This window comes from Camelus bactrianus, chromosome 35 (genome assembly GCF_048773025.1).
Source record: "Camelus bactrianus isolate YW-2024 breed Bactrian camel chromosome 35, ASM4877302v1, whole genome shotgun sequence".
NCBI lineage: Eukaryota > Metazoa > Chordata > Mammalia > Artiodactyla > Camelidae > Camelus > Camelus bactrianus.
The window spans coordinates 9,040,394-9,060,570 of NC_133573.1; the positions used below are offsets into that span (position 1 = coordinate 9,040,394).

The following is a 20,177-nucleotide window of genomic DNA, read 5'->3' on the forward strand; positions in this document are numbered from 1 at the left end:
ATCCTAAAAGCCCATCTTTCTGGAGAGCCCCGGGTTTCTATTTCCAGTTACCTCTTGGCCACCTGGTCAAACTCAACAGGTTCAAAACCAAATTCATCACCCTCCCCCCACCCTACCTCCCCAAGCCTTCTGTGGTCCCATCGAATCTGATGTCATTATCCATCCAGTCATACAGGCTTTAAATCTTGAAGTCTGTTCCCCCTTTCGTCTCCTTCATGTTCTTATGGGCATCAATTCTCTGCTGCTACTTCCGGAATCTCTCTCTGCCCTGCCCTCTCCTCTTTATTACCTAAACTCCCTCATCCTATGTCATCTGAATTATTACAACCACCTCCCGGGGCAGGTGTCTCCTTGGCACCAGCCACGGAGGAGCCTGGCTCCCGGAACCCCTGCTCTCCTGTGTCCCCACTTGGCAGCTGGCTGAACAGCACAGTGTCAAAACCCCAGTGGCTCGTCGTCTCCCAGGGAGGAGGCAGACTCTCCCACCGGGGCGCATTCTGCGCCTTTACCTTGATTTTCAGCTTGGGAAGAATTCCCATTTGATAACTCAGCGCTGCCTTTCTGGGGATGCCCACAAGCTGTTTTCTCCAAAGGAGTGGTATGATAAATTATGTTCATCAAAGACCCAGACCTTGGGATATGCTGGACTGCATAAAGGAGCTCCTATCAGCTGGGCTCTTCCCCGGTGCGCACACCCTGACCTTTGTAAACAGAAGTGCAGGCGGTCCGGCCCCCACAGCCCAGCCTAGCCATCCACCACGCATGCATCCTCAGAGCAGCCTAACTCTCTAGTCCCCCCGTCGCCCTTTCCTTTCCTTTCCACGTCTGTATGTTACACCTACATAACGCGTGTGCAGTTATATAGGGGAACAGAAGCAACATAAAACCACCTGATACAAGAGAGCGTGGAGAAGATCGGCTGCCTTAGGCCAAGATTTAGGAATTCATGGAGTGGAAATCTTAACCCTGTGCCTCCGAGGATCTGCGTTTGGGCTGCCAGCCAGCGTGGCCTGTTACTTGGCATTTATATGTTCTTCTGCTGCAATGTATATTCACAATGTCTGTGAGCGTGAGGGCAGAGCTATGGTCTCCATTCAACCAATTAGGAAAAATAAGGCCCAAATATATTAAATAACATGAATTGGAACTCGCAGAATTCTGCTTCATCCTCTAAGCCAGGAAATGAGCATTTCCTCCTTGGAGGGCGTGAAGCTGGCATCAGGCTTTAGGACAGACTCAGAATAGCAGGATGGAAGGCTCAGAACCCTCCTGACCTTCGCCGACCGGTTATTAAGCTGCAAATGGTCTTGATCCCTGCAACCCTAATCAGTCAAACCACCAGGAACAGTCGTAGGGGCATCAGGGTCTTAATAATTACCTAAAAAGGGAAAAGGTCAGGAAGAAGGGAACTGTCCGTTGTTAAGGGTGAACTATCGTCACAACCATCCTGGAAGCAGACATACAAGATGGCCAGGTGAATTCTGCCCCCAGCATGGCTAGTGAGTTATGGCATCTGTTCGGTCAGATCTGACTCCAAACCTGGGGCCCTTCCCCTTCCACCACACTGTCTCCGTCTCACAAGTGAAAAGTGACACCATGACTGCTGATCAGACCACGTGCAGGCAGGGCCAGAGGACCCCCATCGAGATCGCCAACCTTGGCCCGTCTTGGGCTCCACACTTGGCCGCGCCCATCTGCAAAGACGGTAGTAAGGACAGACGCACCCCGCACTGGGGAGAAGTGTGGTGGAGGGGAGCCCTCCCCGGCCTGACCTTGCTGCTTGGGAGCTGCTGGACTCAGCACCATGGACGGAGTGCCCCCAGCAGGGGCACAGGTCCCCGTTGTCACAAACCTTGGATGCCACCCTGCCGGAGGAAGGGGCATCCTAAATAGGAAAGAAGAAGTTTCCAGAAGCTGAGATGCGTGCTGTTAGTCTTGCTGGAGAATGCCTCGCCATTTCCTGACAATAGTGACCTCCAGTGGGCAGATGTTCCGCCCTGCCCTCTGCTCTCTCCAGCTCTATGAAGAAAACGCCTCGATCCCATTGGCCCTTATCATGGTCCTGAACTGGGTCGCTTCCGAGCCTTGAGAGCCAGATCCACTCTCATCCCAGCTATGGGGGTGTCAACAGCTTTCTCCCTTGCAAACTCCGTGCTCCATACTCACCATTATAGATGGATTTGGTTATTGGTTCATGAATATTCATTGGGCACTTGCTATGTTGTAGGTACTGTTTGAGGAGCTAAGTATAGGGCAGTGAACAGATAACCCCTATGTTTCTTCAACTTCCAAGATCTCTCTCTCTCTCACACACACACACACACACACCCCTTTCGTCTCAGAGGAAGAGTGGCTCTTATCCCATCACCCGACGCCAGCTGATTGCCCTGTGCCCCAGCCCCTCCCATCACCTCAGAGAGCTCCCTCCCTCAAGTCTCTCCTCTCTTTTTCTCTGTCTTAAGCTTCCGCTTCTCCCTGGACCCTCCGTCCATGTCCACATCTCTCCCACCCTCACAAGAGGAGATACCCTCCCTGACTTGGATCCTCCTGCAGCTATGACCCCTGCAGCCCCTTCTGTTCACAGCAGGGGTTCCGAGGGTGGACTTGCGGCCTCCTTCCCACGTCCCCCGATCCTGCAGTCTGTGGTGGGTCTGGCCCCACCACCCACATGGCCACTGGGGGTCTGTAGATCCCAAAGTTCACAGGCACTTTTCTGCCCTCCCCTGTCTGAATCGAATACTGTCATTATCCTTCTGCCCCCAAACTCGCTCTTTTTCCCTCAGACTTCCTTGTCTCTGTGGTGAGCACCGCCATCCACCCAGTCCCCAAAGCCGGGGACTTGAAAGTCAGCCTTGACGTCATCTGTTCTCCTCCACGTGTTCCCTCCTCTCTCCTCTTGTTCACCAGCTCCACTTAGTTCTGCATCTTAAGTAGCCCCATCCCTTACCCTGCATGCACTCCGCACTGGCTGTAATTAGGACCCTCATAAGCCTCTCCTGGTCTTGAAATCTCCTAGTTCATCTGTGCTTCCAGCCTTGGCCCCTTGCACTCTCTCCAGATGTTGCCACTGAGCACCTTTCTAGAATTTTCATCCGCTACCCATGAGCTTCTTGGCTTCCTGTTATCCTGTAAGGATACCTGGGCGACCTGACTTGGGCGTGCCTGTGCAGCCTCATAGCTCCCCACTCCCTTACCCCTCATACACATCCTTACAAGCAGCCCGGTGGTCAGTGTACGATCAAGATTGCGTTCAACAACAGCACCATTGTTTAATGCTACGAGGCAAGCTCCCCAAACTGAGAACAGTGACCCTCTGATAGTGTTCACCAGGCAGCTTAAGGCATAGGTCAAGAGAGGGCATGGGGGGTATAGCGCAGTGTGCTTGGCATGCACGAGGTCCTGGGTTCAATCCCCAGTGCCTCCATTAAGGGGAAGGAAAAAAAAAGAAATAGGTCAAGAAAAAAATGTAAGGGAAATATGCCTACCCACCGAAGGAAGTCCTTCTTCTCTTTTATAGACACAGGTTTGCGCTCAGAATGATTCCTCCGTGTCTGGGCTGTTCCTTTGATTGTGTATTCTCCAGCCAGGTGTCCATGTAGCTCTGGTCATCTACACTATTTGTAGGAAAATAAATAGAGATTAGATTTGTCTCCGCAAACTTCGAGTTTCACAAACAATAAATGAAAGTGAGCTACAGGAAGAAAAGAAAGACAGGGGATGCCAGGAAGCTTTAATGAAGGAGAGGGGATTTTACAGCCAAGTTCATGGCCCGACTGTTGGTATCTTTCCGGGCTGATTAAGACAGCAGTTGCTGTGTCCTGTCACTCCTGGTAACCGTGGTGGCACGGATCTAAAACGAGGTGCCTGCTAACCAGAACTTGCTAGATCTCAACTGGGTGTCCCAGTTAGGATTTTCAGCGCTGTTGAAGTTCTCAACATCAGAGATTTTTGGCCGCGGAAACTCACAGCAGTATTAATTATCCTTCTCATTACGATGGCTCCTTTTTGCTACCGAAAGCCAGCATTCCAAATGTGACATTTGTGTTCATTACAAAATGAAATCACTGGGCCATTTAATTAACGCTTGCTATAAATAGTCAGTGATTCCCCAAGAGCCAAGGGGTGGATGTGAGAGGGAAGACGAGGAGCGAGGGGACCAGAGGAGGAAACCTAGGGGACGTCTAATCTGGCTGGACTGGGTTCCGTCTGCTGCTTCCGAGGCTTCCACAGGTTAAAGGGGACCAGACTCCCCCAGGCTTCCAAGCCCCGAGTGTTGGATATGCTCAAACACGTGCAGCATAGTGCATGCTTGCTCCTACTTCAGACTGTTCGATAAAATAGCCTCAGATTAGCGTCATCTAGGTCACGCTGGCTGTGGCATCACTCGCGGTACTCGAGAGACACTCTTGCGCTTGGCCTAGAGCACCGTTTCCTTTGGCTCAGAGAGAAGCCCTGAGATTGAGTCCTGCCAATGCGCTAAAGAGCCTTTTTTAAAGTGTCAGGTTTATTATTATTCAGGTACTTGAGGCCAACAGATGAGGAGGTGAGAGCCATTGAAAAGAGAGATGGCTGCTCAGTTCCCAGGAGGAGGGGGTACCCGATGCCAGGCAGGGCCATGCGGGGACGCACCAGGCTCGTCCAGGAGGCACAGGGTGTTGGGGGAGCTGTGGGCAGGAGCCTTTATCGTGGTCTCTGCAGGAAGGCATGGGTGAGGCAGGGTAAGCAGGCTTAGGATTGGCTTGTTTGGATAATTTCAGCAGGGTTGGGGGCATGGGGATTCTCCCAAGTTATCCATTTCCTGGCCCTGGGATGACTGAGGCAGGCGGACAATGGCCTGAAGTGTGAAACCCCCACAGAGGAGACGAGAAAATGTATGTGGGCTCTGGATTGGCTGGCCTGCGTGGGGAAGGAGTGCTCACAGGTGAGTCCTTCACTCCCCTAGGAGCTGGCTAAGCCCGGGAGGGGCCGTCCCTCCAGAGTCAGCACGCCCCCAGGTGTCAAAGCATCAGAAACCCATGGTTAATCCAGAATCAGACTTGGAATGGCCCACGCAGACCCTCTGAACCTACGAGACATCATTCATCCCCTTGGGTTTTCTCAGAGACCCGGGGCTTTCTTTGTGAACCAGGTCTCTGAAGCAGCTTCCCCTACCCACCCCCGCACTGGTAGTTAAGCAATGCAACATCGCCACCTACTGCCCAAAAGGGGGACCTCTGACAAGGCTCTCAGGAAAACCCAGAACAGAGTGGTACCTCCACTTGGAACGCAAACTGTCAGCGTTTCCCGTTTCCCTAGAAGTTCCTCTCCCGTAGTGTGGTAGCGTGCGCTGGGGCTCCATGTGGCCTGGAGGTGTCTGAGGTCTGTTTTTCTCTGGGCACTTTTGACTCACCAGCACCCTGGCGCAGCTGGAAAGCTCAGGGTAAGTTAAATACCCAGGTTACAAAGCAGTAATACAACAAGCCGGGGACACACGGGGTTTTCAGGCTGTTTCTTGGTGGTTAAGGTTAACAGAAATCTGCTTTCCAGTTTCTGTCAAAAGGAGATGATTTTTTTCCCTCCATCTCAGAACATGTCTCTTACTCCCTCCACCTTCCTGTCTCTTGTGCAGCCAGAGAACAAACGCTGTCGCCAAAGACGTGGAATTTGCCATCTCATTTCAGTTTTCCATGATTTGAAAGGAGAGTGTTAGGTTTTTTTCCCTTAATACACTGTTGAGGAGAAAACTGGGGGTGGGAGGGCAGAATGCTCCTTAATTCTCAAGAATTGAAACAAATGGGATCAAGCCCTAGGGCTCTGCTTTGAAACTTGAGTGATTTCAGACCCAACAGCTTTAGACTCAGAATTATTATTTCAGAACCGAGCTCACTCGCTGAAACTCCAGAAGCCTCTGCTGTTCTCCTGGCTCTAGGATTCCAAGTAATCAACAGCTCTGGGTGAGCAACTCTCCGAGTTCACAGTGAGAGCAGGGCTGGGGGCACGTGGGCTGGGCGTGGAATGGAAGACCCCTGAATCATAAAGGGTCTGGGAAATCATTTATTATTTTTTCTCCCTCCTGTGTTGTCTTCAGTGCCCATTTCACTGTCCAATACAATCTCCCACTGATGATGTGTGGAGAGGGGAATGGTTGAAAATCAGTGTCTTTGATTCACAGGAATGTTTAAGTACATGTTTGTGCTGGGCCCTGGATCAGGGCTGGGGGTGCAGAAATGAAGGTGATGGGGTCGCAGCCCTCAATGAGTTAGCAACCGGGAAAGAAGACGTCTCAGGGAACAAAAAATCATGGGACCCTGGGGCCACATAATAAGCAGAGGGGGTCACTGGAGCCTGGGAGAGGACATCTGCTGTGGGGACCGTCAGTAGAGGTGGTGAAAATGTGTGGTGACCCTGAGCGAGGCTGAGGGGAGCAGGAGTGAGTTGTGGGGGTGCAGGAGGATTGTTTTGGGGGGTGAAGCTTGAACACAGGCATGGAAGCAGGAGTCGTCTGTAAGAGGCCACACCCACAAGTCACCCAGCTGAGCTGGTTTTCCTCTGACCCACCCAGAGCCCCATCCTGATCCTGTGTCACCCCTCTCCCTCCCCTCCTCTCCCTTCCTTTTCTTTCCCTCCCATCTGCCTGCCTTCCTTCCTTCCTTCCCATTTTGTTATTCTGACTACTCCTTGCCAAAAACCTTTTACAACGGATGTAGATTTTTTAATTACATCACATTTAACTTACAGTCAGTTCCCCCTATCCGTGGAGCAGGTGTGAAACCCACAGATATCTACCAACTGTATTACACCGTTTATATCAAGGACTTGAGCATCCTTGGATTTTTGTATCCTGGGTTGGGAGGGGAGCAGGTGGTCCTGGAACCAATCTCCCACGGAGACCAGGGATGGCTGGATTTTGCTTTGAGATGTAGAATTTGCTGCTGCATTTCAAGTCTCCATTATTAGGGGAGTGGAAGTGGTCCAACTTTGCAGTTCCTCCAAGACCACTGCAGACCCTTTACGGCATCCTCCATGACCTAAAATTCTTGCTCCAAGAGCAGGAGGCAGGCGGTTGTTTTGTTTTTGTCTTTTTTCGGAGAAGGGGGTGATGGAAGAGCTCCTTCCCAGGCTTTGCAAGAATGAACGTTATTGTAATTTCTAAAAATTGTGTAGACCCTCCATGATGGTAAATGCCCAACTAATATCTTTTGCTTGAAAATCTCTACTAGTATCTCAAGTTCCTCAGGACTCACTCACAAATGTAAATGAGTGTGCATTGTGCTCATCACGGCAGCCTCTGCACGCATCTGTAAGACGGTAGAAGACGTTTACTTAGTCTATAGACAAGAGGTTGCAAAGTGGGGGGGCTGTGGGCTTGCCCGAGCCCACACACATATTTTGTCTGCCTTACACAATGTTAGTGTGTTGGTTCTGCTGTTGTTATGGTTGTTTCAACCTGCTTCATTTCCAGTATTGGAAAGCAGTCAACTTCTTAGCTAGAGAACCACTGCCCGAGTCCTCCTCTTTTACAGCCTGGAAAGCAGAAGCCCTGAGAGATTATGTGACTTGCTCTGAATCACCCAGAGCTGGGACCAGATCACTGGTCTCTTGGCTTCCTCCCCAGATCCTTTCTATCACACTGAGACACGTTCTGGAAGACCATAGCGCTGATTTCTTCTCATTTCGCCTTCTGCCCCTTCTAGGTGCCCCTAGTTTCCATGAGGCAGGTGTCCAGTGCCCCCCAGGAGTTGTCACACCCACTCAAGACCCCCCACCAAGGCTCTGCATGCCAGTCATTTCCTTCTCCCCTCTCATCACAACTCCCTTAGCACAAGCCAATCCTAGACAAGTGCAAGGACCTAGCTCATTAAGGAATTTCATAAACTCCAGAGTCGATGTAAAGGCACATTTAATGTGAATCGTCTCAGCCTGTGTCATCATGAAGAAAATCCATAAGCTCCATCTGGATAAAAATCCAATTCTCATTTGGCTCCATATGCGTTAATATCACTGCATTAAGAACACTTGCCACAGCCCCCCGGGTCTGCGGAAATCAAAGCCCTCCTTGCCGTCCTCAGGAAGATTTGTCACAACCCTTTCAAAGAGAAAAAGGGCCCCTTATTCCGTTCAGCAGAAGAAATGATCTTTTAAAACTCCAGATCAACAGTGATTAGGACAAAAAGTGATGTAATGAAAACAGATGACATTAGAAAAAATTGGAAAGCAGGGAAGGAAAAAGCAAGTAGATGGTCAAGTTTAAGTTTACCCTTAGAAATTGATGGCAGGTCCCGCTCTTTGCTAGACTGAGGGGCTGTCTGCCAGGATGGCCCTAACCCCCTGTACATGGACTTGAAAACCACTGTTTCCTCTCTGAAACAAACTATGGAAACCATAGGTGGTGCTTTTTCTCTCTTGTTCCTGTTGGACTGGGAGTTCTCGTCCTCGAGTCATGTAACTCAGAGAACGCTTGATATTTCTGCCTGATCAGTGTATGCGGCTGTGGTTCATGGGCAGTTTTTCTCTTTTAGGTTCTATATCGAAAGCATTTCATACCTGAAGGACAATGCCACCATCGAGCTCTTCTTTCTGAATGCCAAGTCCTGTATCTACAAGGTAAGAGCTTCTTCCTGTTCAGAGTTTTCCACTGAAACCTGAAAGTATCCTTGGAAGCTAGGAATCCCAACATGTTGCCCCAGTGCGATTTCATTGATTAGTAGAAGAAACGTACAAACTAATTACTATAAATGAATGAGAACTCCACGAGGCTGACACTATCAAGGGCTAATAACGTGACTCTTTTCCAGTCCCGTCTCTGGGTTTTGGCTCCTTGGAGGTGTTCCTTAACTTGATTGCAGGGGTCTCTTTAACTTGGCAACTGTGACAAAAAAAGGGAAACCCAGACCAGTATGACAAATGCACTAAGTCTCACAATTATAAACAAACCTCTTATAAACAAATGCATGTATATTTGACCATTTGGGGATTTTCTAGCAGCATCTCTCAAAGGGATGCTATTGGCATTCAGGATGGGACAATTTTTTTAACTGGTTAAGTTTACCATGGTAACCATTGGTGGGTATACAGTTCAGTGGTACTAAGTATGTTTACCTTGTTGTGCAACTGTTATCACCCTCCATCCACAGAACTCTGTCTTACAGAACTGAAACTCTGTACCCCTTAAATAATCCCCCTTCTCCCCAACCCCTCAGCCCCTGGCAACCTCCATTCTACTTTCCGTCTCCCGGTATTTGACTCCTCTGGGCGCCTCCTGTAAATGGACTCATGCAGTATTTGTCCGTTTGTGTCTGACTTATTTCCCTTAGCATGTCCTCAAGGTTTATCCGTATGGTAGCATGTGTCAGAATTCCTTGCCTTTATATGGTTACTATGCCATTGTATGTAGTTACCACATTTTGTTTATTCGTCCATCCATCAGTGGACACTTGGGTTGCTCCCACCTTTTGGCTATTCAAATAATGCTGCTGTGAAGATGGATTTATAAAGATCTATTGAAGCCCCTGCTTTCGGTTGTTCGGGGTGAATACCTGGAGGTGACGTTGCTGGATCCTATGGTAATTCTGTTTTTCATTTTGTGAGGAACTGCCACACTGCTTTCCATAACGATTACACTATGTTATATTCCCACCAACAGCACATAAAGATTCCAAATTCCACACATCCTCGCCAACACTTGTTATTTTGTTTTTGTTTTTTTTTTTTAAATAATCGCCACCCTAATGGTATTAGGTGGTGGCTCGTGATTTTGCATTTCCCTGGTGATCAGCGACGCTCTGTGGCCATTTGTGCATCTTTTTCAGGGAGATGTCTATTCAAGGCACAGTTCTTAATTGAATGAGACACTTGCATTGTATCCAATTCCCCCATGTGCTTGTGATGTTTCCTTTCACTGGATAACCCAAAATTGTTACCAAGTCGAAACTCATTCTGCTCGCCACACAACACACCAATAAATCAGGAGACAAAGTGTTGGGGCAAGGAATAGCGACTTAATTCCGAAAGCCAGCAGACCGAGAGGATGGCAGACTAACGTCCTGGAGAACCATCCTGCTCAAATTAGAATTCAGGCTCCTTTTATACTAAAAAGGGGGAGGGGATGTGGTTGGTTGTTGCAAACTTCTTGGTGTAGGAATTCTTTGTTCCTGTAGCTGTCCATGTGGGTAAGATCATGGTGTCCCTGTAAATCTCCAACAAAACAAATGTTATTTTCCATTCTGCAACTTGTTATCTTTATAGGAGTGCAAAAGTGTTAATATCCTTAAAGGTCAGAGCCTTGAGAACAGGCTCTCCTGTCTCTTTCAGGCTAAAGGCAACATTCTTTTGCAAAAGGCGCAGAGCCAGCAAGACTAAGCCTAGAAAACAGGGCAGAGGGTTAAAGCCACAGAAACAGATCTAATACGGAGTCAGATTTGTTCTTTTCTATTACAAAATGACCACAGGCAGTCCCCAGCATGCACCCTGTCCTTTGGGAGAGGGGTTTGCAGAAGACTCCCCCAACACAACTAAGAGGACGTATTTAAAGTAAAACCCACTTTGCGCCCCCCAGCACACCCCCTGCCATCGCACGAGCTCAGCCTTAGGTCAGCTCATTAACGGCCAGGGAGAAGGACAGCTGATGCTCACTGGCATCATGGCAGGCCTGGTGCTGAGTGCTCTCTGCACCCTGTGCGGCTGATATTCCCAGCATCTCTGAGAGGAACACCATCCTTTATCCCAGTTTTCCCTGTGAGGCGCAAGGCAGTTATGAGATTCCCCCAAGGTTGTGTATGGCAAAGTCAGGGCTGCCCCAAATGGCAGAGTCAGGGCTGAAGCTGGCAGCCTGACTCCAGATCAGAGATCTCAACCACTGGGCTGCACTGCACCCTGGAAGGCAGATTCTCCACTCTAAGGAGAGCTTCAAAGCCAAGTACACCTGTCCTAAGATGGTTAGTGGCTGTATCCCAAGGAGTCCGAGGAGATCCCTCTGCCTGTCTCCATATTTAGCTAAACCCAGTTTGGAGGGATTGTGGCAACCTGCCACACGTTGAAACTTGAGAGCTGAAACGGTCTGTCGGCCGTCGCTTTTCCTCATGGAGGCTCCTTACCACATGCATGGCACACGTAGTCCCACCCAGTACGGATGTTCAGAATAATGGTGATCGTGGTAGTGATCAGATTCGAGTCTGTAGAAGAACCTCACTTGGTGACAGTTGCTGAACCAAGACTGAAACTGGGCTCAAACCCAGAGCACTCAGTATGTGGGGGTTTTGCTGAATGGAGGAACAAAGACACTAAATGTGGTTCCAGGAACTTGCCAATTTCCTCCTCTCGCTAAACCCTCGTTTTGTCGTTATACAGAGGAAACAAAAATACCAACCTTACTTACCTCATAGGTTGCAGGCATCTGATGGTTTTGGTTAATCGGTGCAAAAGCACTTTGAAAGAATTCAGGAATAAAAAGTGAGGACCGTCCACCAGGGGGCAGACTTGGGCAGTAAATGCCTGGAACGTCGCTGACCGGGTGAAATCAGCCTCAACCCAGAGCAGGTAGAAAGTTGCCCCAGATTGTGGTCATACAGACACCGGGGTTAAGGGAGCGGACTCGGCTTCTCTTGGACTTGTTCTGTCACAGATGCTCAGCTGGAGGTGAGGACTTCACGGCTTTTGAACATCGTGCTCACAGGGGGCTCCAAGATAAATGGGGAACAAAAAAAGAAATGCCCGGAACTGCGTATTACAGGTTCCCCAAGTGGAAGTGGTGATGCCTTCGGAGCCGGCCACATTTAGGGCCCGGGTGCCACGGCATCGGCCTGCCTGCTGCCCTGGGTGGTGTGTGCCCTCCTGGAGCCCCAGCTGTCTCTTCTCAGCGTCTGTCCGGGAGCTGGTGAGCCGTGGGAGCGAGCCAGAGAAGGCTTTTCTGAACTTTACACAGGAGGCAGAATTGCGTCACAAGGCCACCTGTCACCCTCCCGTCAACAAAAACAAGATTTCCACTTGCAGAAATTGACACTTAAGAGTCTATTTTAAAAATCCCACATGTGTTATTTGAGGCCCATGAGGGAGATGGAATCGTCAGCTCTACTGAGGGAGGAAAGTGATGTTGGAGAGGTTAAATGACTTAGTCAAAAGAAAGAACCAGAAATGGTGGAACAGGCTTTGTGCAGTTGGAAATCTGCAAAGATGGCGGGAGGCCCCGTGGCCGAGTGATTGTGGTTAGGGGTTTAGATCTGGGGTCTCACAGACCTGGGTTCCCTTCCTACCTCTGCCTTGTAGTAACTGCATTAAATGTGGGCACCTCTGTGATGTCTCCAAGCTTGATTTTCCTCTTGGGTTGAACATGGACCCAACCCACCACCTTCTTGGGAAGATTAAATTAAGGGAGATAAACGTGAACATCGTTAGCTCCACGCCAGGCACATCATTAGCTCCTGTTGAGGTCGAACTGCTTGCTTGGAATCAGATCTGGGTTCATCTTGGCTGTGATTTGCTCTGTGCCGCCCACACTACCCTCTGGCACTTTGGAGGCCTTGAGGGGCCCGAGATCGGTGCCCAACACAGCCTGGAGATGATGCTGACCCCGGCAGCTTCGACTGACCCAGTGCCCTGCCTGAGTCTTGGGGAATGATTCCTACAGTGTTCCAGAATCTAAGTTGTTCAGGTCCAGTAAGCTGTTTATTCCAATTTCTCCAAGTCCTTATTTCACTCACTTTTTAACACATTAACATTTACTGTTATCAAAGTAATGTCTGATGTAGTTTAAAAGTCAGATGGTTCTAAGAGGCTTTGTATGAAAAAAAGCCCACCCCCACCCACCCACCCCGAGTCCCACCGCTTCCAACAATTTTAGCTGTTTCTTCTGGTATTTGCCCCTATTTCTGAGTAATCGGCACAGGGTGTTATTCCTTAATTTGTCCATTTGTTGAGTTCCTGTTAAGGTAAGTGAGGACAGAGGTCTCCTCTACACCCACACACGTTTTCCCAATATGGTGAGAGCACAGTTCTGGGTAGAAGCCACGGCCGTCCACGTTACATTATTATGACTAATCCAAGTAGCAGCCAATGGTTGTGACTCCTTTTTTAAACAACCAGTTCTTTTACCTAAAGGTAAGGGTTGCCTTGCTGTTACTTGTTTTAGTTTGTAAGTGCCCATCTTTTTTTTTTTTTTTTTTCCTCTTTTTGCAAAAGCACCTACAGATTCCCAAATACCTACACTGCTAATTTCCATATGCATCGGCTAGTTCATCCTGTTCTTCTCTTTGGTTTGGTTTTTGTTGTTGCTGCCTTTGTGGTTTTTCCTGGGACCTCCCTTTTGGAGCCCTCTGTCCTCTTGCTCCAGTCTGAACCTGGCCTCATTCGCAGTGCTCAGCCCAGGATGTCCCTTTCCTGTCCTGTCTTTCCCTCACCCCAGTTCTGGAGTGGGTGCTCTGAATCCCAGATCCCACATCTTCCTGTGTTTCATTTTACGCCATTGTTTCCCTGGAGAACATCCTGCAGTAATCCAGAGAAAGCATATGTGAGAAGTAAAAATGGGTCCTTGCATATCTGAAAAAGTCTTTATTCTACCTTCATATCTGATTAAGAGTTTCTCTGGATCTGGAAACAGAGAATGACTTCTCCAGGATTAGCAAAAGTGTTGCCTCAGAGTCTTTGAGAGTTGTTCCAGAGATGTCTGCCTGTCCCTACGCTGTGTGTGGACTCCCCTACCTCCACCACCACCAGCGGGATCTTGTAGGGTTTCCTCTTTATTCCTCTTCATCTGAAATTTCAGGATGGTGTGCCCTGAAGTGAGTCTCTGTAAAGCCACGAGGCTGTGTATTTGATCGGCACTTTTAGTCTGCGGGTTTGTATTCATCTTCAGATCTGGGAAATTGTTTGTCTTATTTCTTTGACCGTCTCTCTCTGTTTCCCTGCACTCTCCTTCCAGACCTGTTAATCAGCACGGCCTCCTGCTTTGATACCTGGTTTCTCCTGTTTTCCATCTTTGTCATTTTATTCTACTTTCTAGAAGATTTCTTCAATATTATTCTTAATTTCTGCTATAGACTTTTAACCTTGGCTATCACTTTTTTTTTAAAGGACAGCAATGTGGGTTTTTTTTATTGTATTATTTAATTATTTTATTTTTGGCAGGGAGATAATTAGGTTGGTTTATTTTTGGAGGCAGTACTGGGGATTGAACCCGGGACCTCGTACACACTAAGCACGCACTCACCACTTGAGCTATACCCTCCCCCCTGCTACCATGTTTTTAATTTCCAAGACTTCCTTCATATTATCTGATTTTTCTTTCTGTATATATATATCATCCTATTATTTTCTTCGAACCTAATATCCTCTTATCACTCCAGTAATGCTAATTCTTGTGCATGTTCTGTTTCTTTCATTTTGTTTTTTTGTTTGTTTGTTTGTTTGTTTTTTTTTTGTTTTTTTGTATTTATTTTGGTCTCTGTCTTTCATGCAGGAGGCTCTCCATCCGTATTTAAGAGTGAGACACTTAAAAGCTCCCAGGGCCCAGATGGGGCTGGTCCCCTGGTGGCTGTCCCTGTGGAGTGTCCCAGTGGGAACCCCAAGGATCAGTGTTCGGTGTCTTTTCTCGTGGCTCTTCACTGTCTCCAGAGGAGACTCTTCTTACTTCCTGCCTGGGATGTGTTCTCCCACGTCCAGGGTTGGGGGAGTCGGGGCTGCGGGTGGCCTGCACTGGGACGTAGACCTCCTTTGCATCCCTGAGCTCTCGGTCCACCTCATCGCGGCTTTCTGTGCATCTTCTCCAGAGAGCTACCTCTGATTGCTTCAACAGCACAAAAGTGAAGAAAGATGTTCTGTTTTGTTTGTTCTGTCATTTTCCCCAAACCACCCCTGCCACCTCCCACCTTCCACGGTGCCCTTACCAGGAGACAAAAGCATAACTTCTCCTTGCTTGAGCTTCCCTGTTTACTACCAGAAGAGCAGGAAAATATAGTCACAGTCTGTCCAAGTTGCAGTAGAATCTGGCCAGGAGCGAGCAGGGGTCTAATTGTCTCCTGTAAGTGGAGCAGGAGGAAGCACAGAACGGGGTCCCGACACCCCAGGTGGCCAATTCCTCCAACAGCATTTCTGTTGTGTTTTCACTCACTAAGGGGACAGGCGGGTGATGGAAAGGAAATTGATGCCCAAGGGATGGCTGAAACTCCTTTAGAAATGTGTGTCTACTTCCGAGGAAAACTCCCTTGGGCAGTCGGCCTGGGATGATGTGTGTTTCCTGGAAAGTAACACGGGAAAGCACAGCTCTCCTGCCAGGCTTTCCGTCTGGTCGTCTCTCTCTTTGTATGTGACTTCCTGTGTCAGCTGGAGCGGCCCATCTGTCAGCCCCGAGGGGGGCAGTGGACTTGTCGCACTAGAGGGCATGATGGGGTGGACATGGACTTTAATCTCAGCACTTTACTCAACTGTCAGGCTTGGGTTGGATCCTGCCTGCTTGGAGTTCTCCACTGACAAGGCAAGATTGCTGTCAAAAATTAGTCGCCGCAATAATTTTCGAAAACTTTGCAAACAGCAAGTGCTAGGTCATAAAGTGGTCGTGTTCTTTAATTTTTAAGAAGAAGGATGCCCTTAGATTATAGATCTTGGAGTTACAACTCTGAGATCCAGCTTGCAATGTGCTTCATTCCTTCAGAGAGACAAGAAAATAGGCCCCCATCTTGAAGGACCTTGCGTTGCTCTTCAGTTCCTCATGGGAGTAATGTGATACTTCCATGATTTAGGCTGGGTCGGGTGAGGGGCCAGTCGTGATAACCAGCCACGCTGTTATGAATCGCATGTGGATCTGAAGGGGCTGAGAGTCCACTCTTTAAATATATCCATCACATTCCAATGTTTGATCTCAGCACTTGTCCAACAGTGATAACCAAAGAAACAGGACCCGTGGTCACCATCTGAAGATGGACGGAAATGGGTCCCTCCTTGGGTTGGGGGAGAAATTGACACAAGCATCTTTCTGGGTGAATTTTGATGATCACCTCCCATTGTTCTAGCACTGAACTAAGGTGCATTGTCAACGCTCAGTGAGTTGTTTTTAACTGACGATTTTCCAATCCCAGAGCATGAGGATTCACATATTTCCTGGGAAATGACCAAGTTGGGAACCTGTGTGTACCCACTAAGAGCAGATCATGTCGGGGGGGAAAAAAGCTTAAAATTCCTCCCTTCTGTGTGCTGGGGGTTCTTACCCAGCCCTCTGTTCTGAGATGTCCCCGTTGAACTGAGAGCCTCATGTATTACTGAAGTTCAAACGGTCATCCCTGGGCCACATTTGCTGTTTAGGTCTAAAGACCATCACTCCCGCAGAAATTGAAATAAGCAGTCTTTACCCAAGATCTTCAAAGAGGTTTGCTAATGAGCTGATGATATCATCTTGTCTGAAGACAAGAGAAACAAAGCCCAGAATCAGGTCCCAAAGGACAAAGGAATCCACATAAACATTCGCCTCAGACGTACAGAATCCTGGTCCTTGTCTCTGAGATTGTTGCCGGCTGTGTGTGCGGCCCCATGTCAGAGGGAGGACAGGGAGGAGGACAGAGAGGGGCCTTCGTCTTTGTCTCTCTAGAAAAAAGCTCACTTGGACTCATCATCACGAGTGTCCTCGTGACCTCTGTCCCAGAGATTTCTCAGGATCCGGATGAGGGCTGTGTGCAGTGGATGGCAGGAGAAATCCCCAAGCCACAGAGTGAGGGAGTGTCCCAGACAAACATGAAGTGACTTGACTGATGAAAAACTGACAAAGGGCTAAGAAAGAGGAATTGTGCAAGATCACATGGGTCCCATCCTGCACCCCAGCCCCCGATTGCCTGGGGCCACCTTCGCGTAGCCATTATGAGTTGTGCAATGAGGCGGGGAGGTCGCACGGGCGCAGGGAGGCTGAACGTGGGCGCCAGGATCTATTTGGATGATATACACGGTGACCGTGCACACACATGTAGACACACACACACACACATGAGGCTGCCCACCTGTAAAATAACATATGTCTTACTAAAGAGTCCTATAAATGCTAAAAAAAAAAGCCAAAGAACAGAGACAAAATTGCATAGTTCAGATGCTCTATACCAGTGAGCAAAAATTAACAATACAGACCTGATATTTTTCGTGTGTCTAAAGACCTTCCAAATCACGTCTACATTTATGCCTCATTGGACTCAGTAAAATAATTGGAAAGGAAATTGTTACCCCCATCGTACTGATGAGGAAAATGAAACTCATAGAGCTCCAGTGATTTACTTACTCAGCATCCTGGAGCTGTTGGAGGGCTGGAACTACAACCTGGAACTTTCAGGTGAGAGTAGACATGGCCTTGAAGAGGATGACGAGAAACTCTCACCTTTAGTCATTTTGTGAGTGAGAAGAAAGATGCTTACGGTCAGTGAGGATTTATTAGGAAAACCACTGGGCGGCCCCACGAGTTGTTCTGAAGGGACTTTGGGAAGGTCGTTCTCACTGGAGTCTTCTCAACCTGCCCTGTGGTTGTTAATCTTCTTTTCTGTTATAATTCTCTCATTAATCTTCCGTGAAAGTTGGAATTTCCCTCATTCCTGACCATGGAGGAATGCTCTTCATTAAGATTCTCAGTTGCGTCTGAAGACCACCACCAAGTCCCTCCAAGTGAGGGGTCACGAAGAGTCCCCCCAGCTCTGGGACTTTTAGAGACCGTCCCTAACACCTACTGCTTGGGGTTCCCGGGGAGCTATTTCTTTGGAACCCTTGGGGACCCTCAGAACGGAGATCTTTCTGAGAACCTTGTTAACCATGATGCTGCTGATCTATGACCTCGGGCCTCTTCCGTCCGCTACTTAATCACCTGGGCTGAGACAACGCTGAGTCAGAGGCAGGGGGGCCATCCTCCCCAGCCCTGTCTGAGCACACCCGCACACACCTGCAGACTCGCGTTTGTCCCTCCAGACCCTGGTTCAAAGGATCAGAGAAAGTGGCACACGTTCTCCAGTGGTAAGTAAATCAGGGTCCGAAGTACGCATCAACTACGTGACATCACTCTCCGTCCATCGTCATCCGCCTCTTACTGACGAGTCTCAAATGAAACAATTCCATGCCCACCAGACCACCAGAGAGCCCCAGGGAAGACCAGCGCAGCAACAGCCCTGCGGATACCCCTTCTCACACGGCTCTGAGAGCACTGGGGGTGCGGGGGGGTGTCCCACGTCCAGCCTGTGGGGGTGCCGGAGGGGAGATACACGGACATCCTCCCTGAAAGGTCTTCTGCTCCACCTCACCCTCAGCCGAAGGGAACCCAGCGCCCCAGGAGAGTGTGGGACTTGCACGCACTCTTGGTGGTCTTGTTCAGTTTATTTATTCTGCTTGAGCAGTTCGCTTGAAAGAAGCCAAATCTGGGTTCAAGAAAAGCCTGATGAAAAGAGGCACAGGCATCTTTCTAGTGTGTATGGCGGGCGGGTCCCTGGAAACACCTGCCCCTCCTCTGCACGGGGAGCCCAGCTTTCTGGTTTTGAGGTACAGCAGGAGATGTGTGGCGTGGGAAGGATGTCTAGAGCTCTGTTCCATCGCAGGAGAGCATTAAAGATAAAAATCACCTGGGTGGGCCAGGTATAAATGGGGGAAGGTATTAACAGGAGCCATTACGGAATCGGGAAGAGACTGCAGGGTAGGAAAGGACTCGCTTCATAACCAGGAACACATCTCTCCCTCTCCCCCCACCACCCGCACATTCCTAGACTGGTTCTTATAAACATCATTTAGATCTCTGTGTGGACTCCTCTGAGGAAAGACAATGCAATGATTCTTTTTTTTTTTAAATCTTTTCTTTTAATTAAAAAAAAAAATCTTTTTGATGGAAGTACTAGGGGTTGAACCCAGGACCTCGTGCATGCTAAGCACATGTTCTACCACTGAGCTGTACCCTCCCTGCAACACAGTGATTCTTGAACTCAAGAAATATTCAGTAGAAATTGTGAAAAGTAGTAATGCAGCTCCCTTTTCCATGAGATTTTGCAAGAGTGGGGGATGTCTGGGCCACCTCGTTCTTCAACCCTTTTCCCTCTTACTAGCCACGTTCTGACTCTCCGTGTTTCTAATACCTTCACTGCGAGATGGCCATGGTCAGAGAAGGTGAAAACTCACCTGGTTAGAGGTGCTAGCTCCCACCGACCCTGTGGTGAGAGAGAACTCGGATAAATCAGGTTCCATGTTTAAATGTGCATCTTTGGTAGCTTTGCTCTGAATAACGGTACCCAGTTAATATTTGCCACCCGATTAGCGTCCAGCATTCCTCCTGGAGCCGCAGCATGGGCTGCGTAAAATCAAATCAAATAGAAAAAGACCACCGTCCGCCTCCCCCACCCCTGCACCCCCTCCCCTCAAAGGGAGAGACGTTTCCATTTAGCAGATGAGTCGAACAATGAACTAAAAGCGATGTTGACGCTGAAAAGGGTTGTTCCTGCTGGTTGGTTTTGAGTTGCAAGTTAGGTGGCCTCTCGGATGTTAACTATTAGCCCACGGTTGACCGCCACCTGTGACGTGGGTGTAAATGTTTGACAGACAGCGCGCATACCGATCCCCTGCCAAGTACACACGAGCGACTTTAGGAAATCGACTGGTGGGAATGGAAACGCGTCTAGTGCGAGTAGACATGATCCACTGTGGAAACCCTGGACGGTGTTTCCGTTAAATCGTGTTCCCTGTTAAATGATTTTCATCCTGATGGGAGCCGGTGGTCCCAGGACTGCAGTTCCAAGCACTCCTCCACATCCCAGCACTGACAGTCCACATCAGCTACAGCGGCCAGCCGGCTCCTTCAGCTGATTCGGTGTAAGGAGTTACTGTCCCCGATTCTTCCATGTCTCACAGTGGTTCTCTTAGCCTAGGCTTCCAAGGTGGTTCAGTAGCAAACTTTATTACCCACCTTTGAAATTCCTTAGCCGGAAAGAGCCTGGAAGATAGCTATCTCTCGGAAGAGAACAGGCTCGCTTAAATGCATTGTTTTGAATTACAGGGTCCAGTTCTGGACCACACAAAAATAATTAGAAAGTCCATGAATCTGAGTTCGGTTTATATTTCAGAGACAAGTAACTCTTGCTTTAGCCAACTTTGATGCTAGATGTGGCTCCGAGACTACATTGGCTCAAGTAGAAATGTCCACCTTTCTTTTCTCTCCCTAACATCACTAGATCCTACAGAGAGTGACTGGGGCACAGAAAGTTAGAGCTGAG

At 48.8% G+C, this 20,177-nt stretch overlaps 1 protein-coding gene across 13 annotated transcripts in view; it reads left to right on the forward strand.

Annotated features, from left to right (window-relative positions):
• Positions 1–20,177, forward strand: part of FRMD4A (FERM domain containing 4A) — a 576,901-nt gene that overhangs the window by 455,294 nt on the left and 101,430 nt on the right. For all 13 annotated transcript variants that reach the window (XM_074358292.1, XM_074358293.1, XM_074358298.1 and 10 more), the window contains one exon: positions 8,499–8,583. In XM_074358292.1, the coding sequence (XP_074214393.1) occupies positions 8,499–8,583 (85 nt within the window). The remainder of the gene's footprint in view (positions 1–8,498; positions 8,584–20,177) is intronic.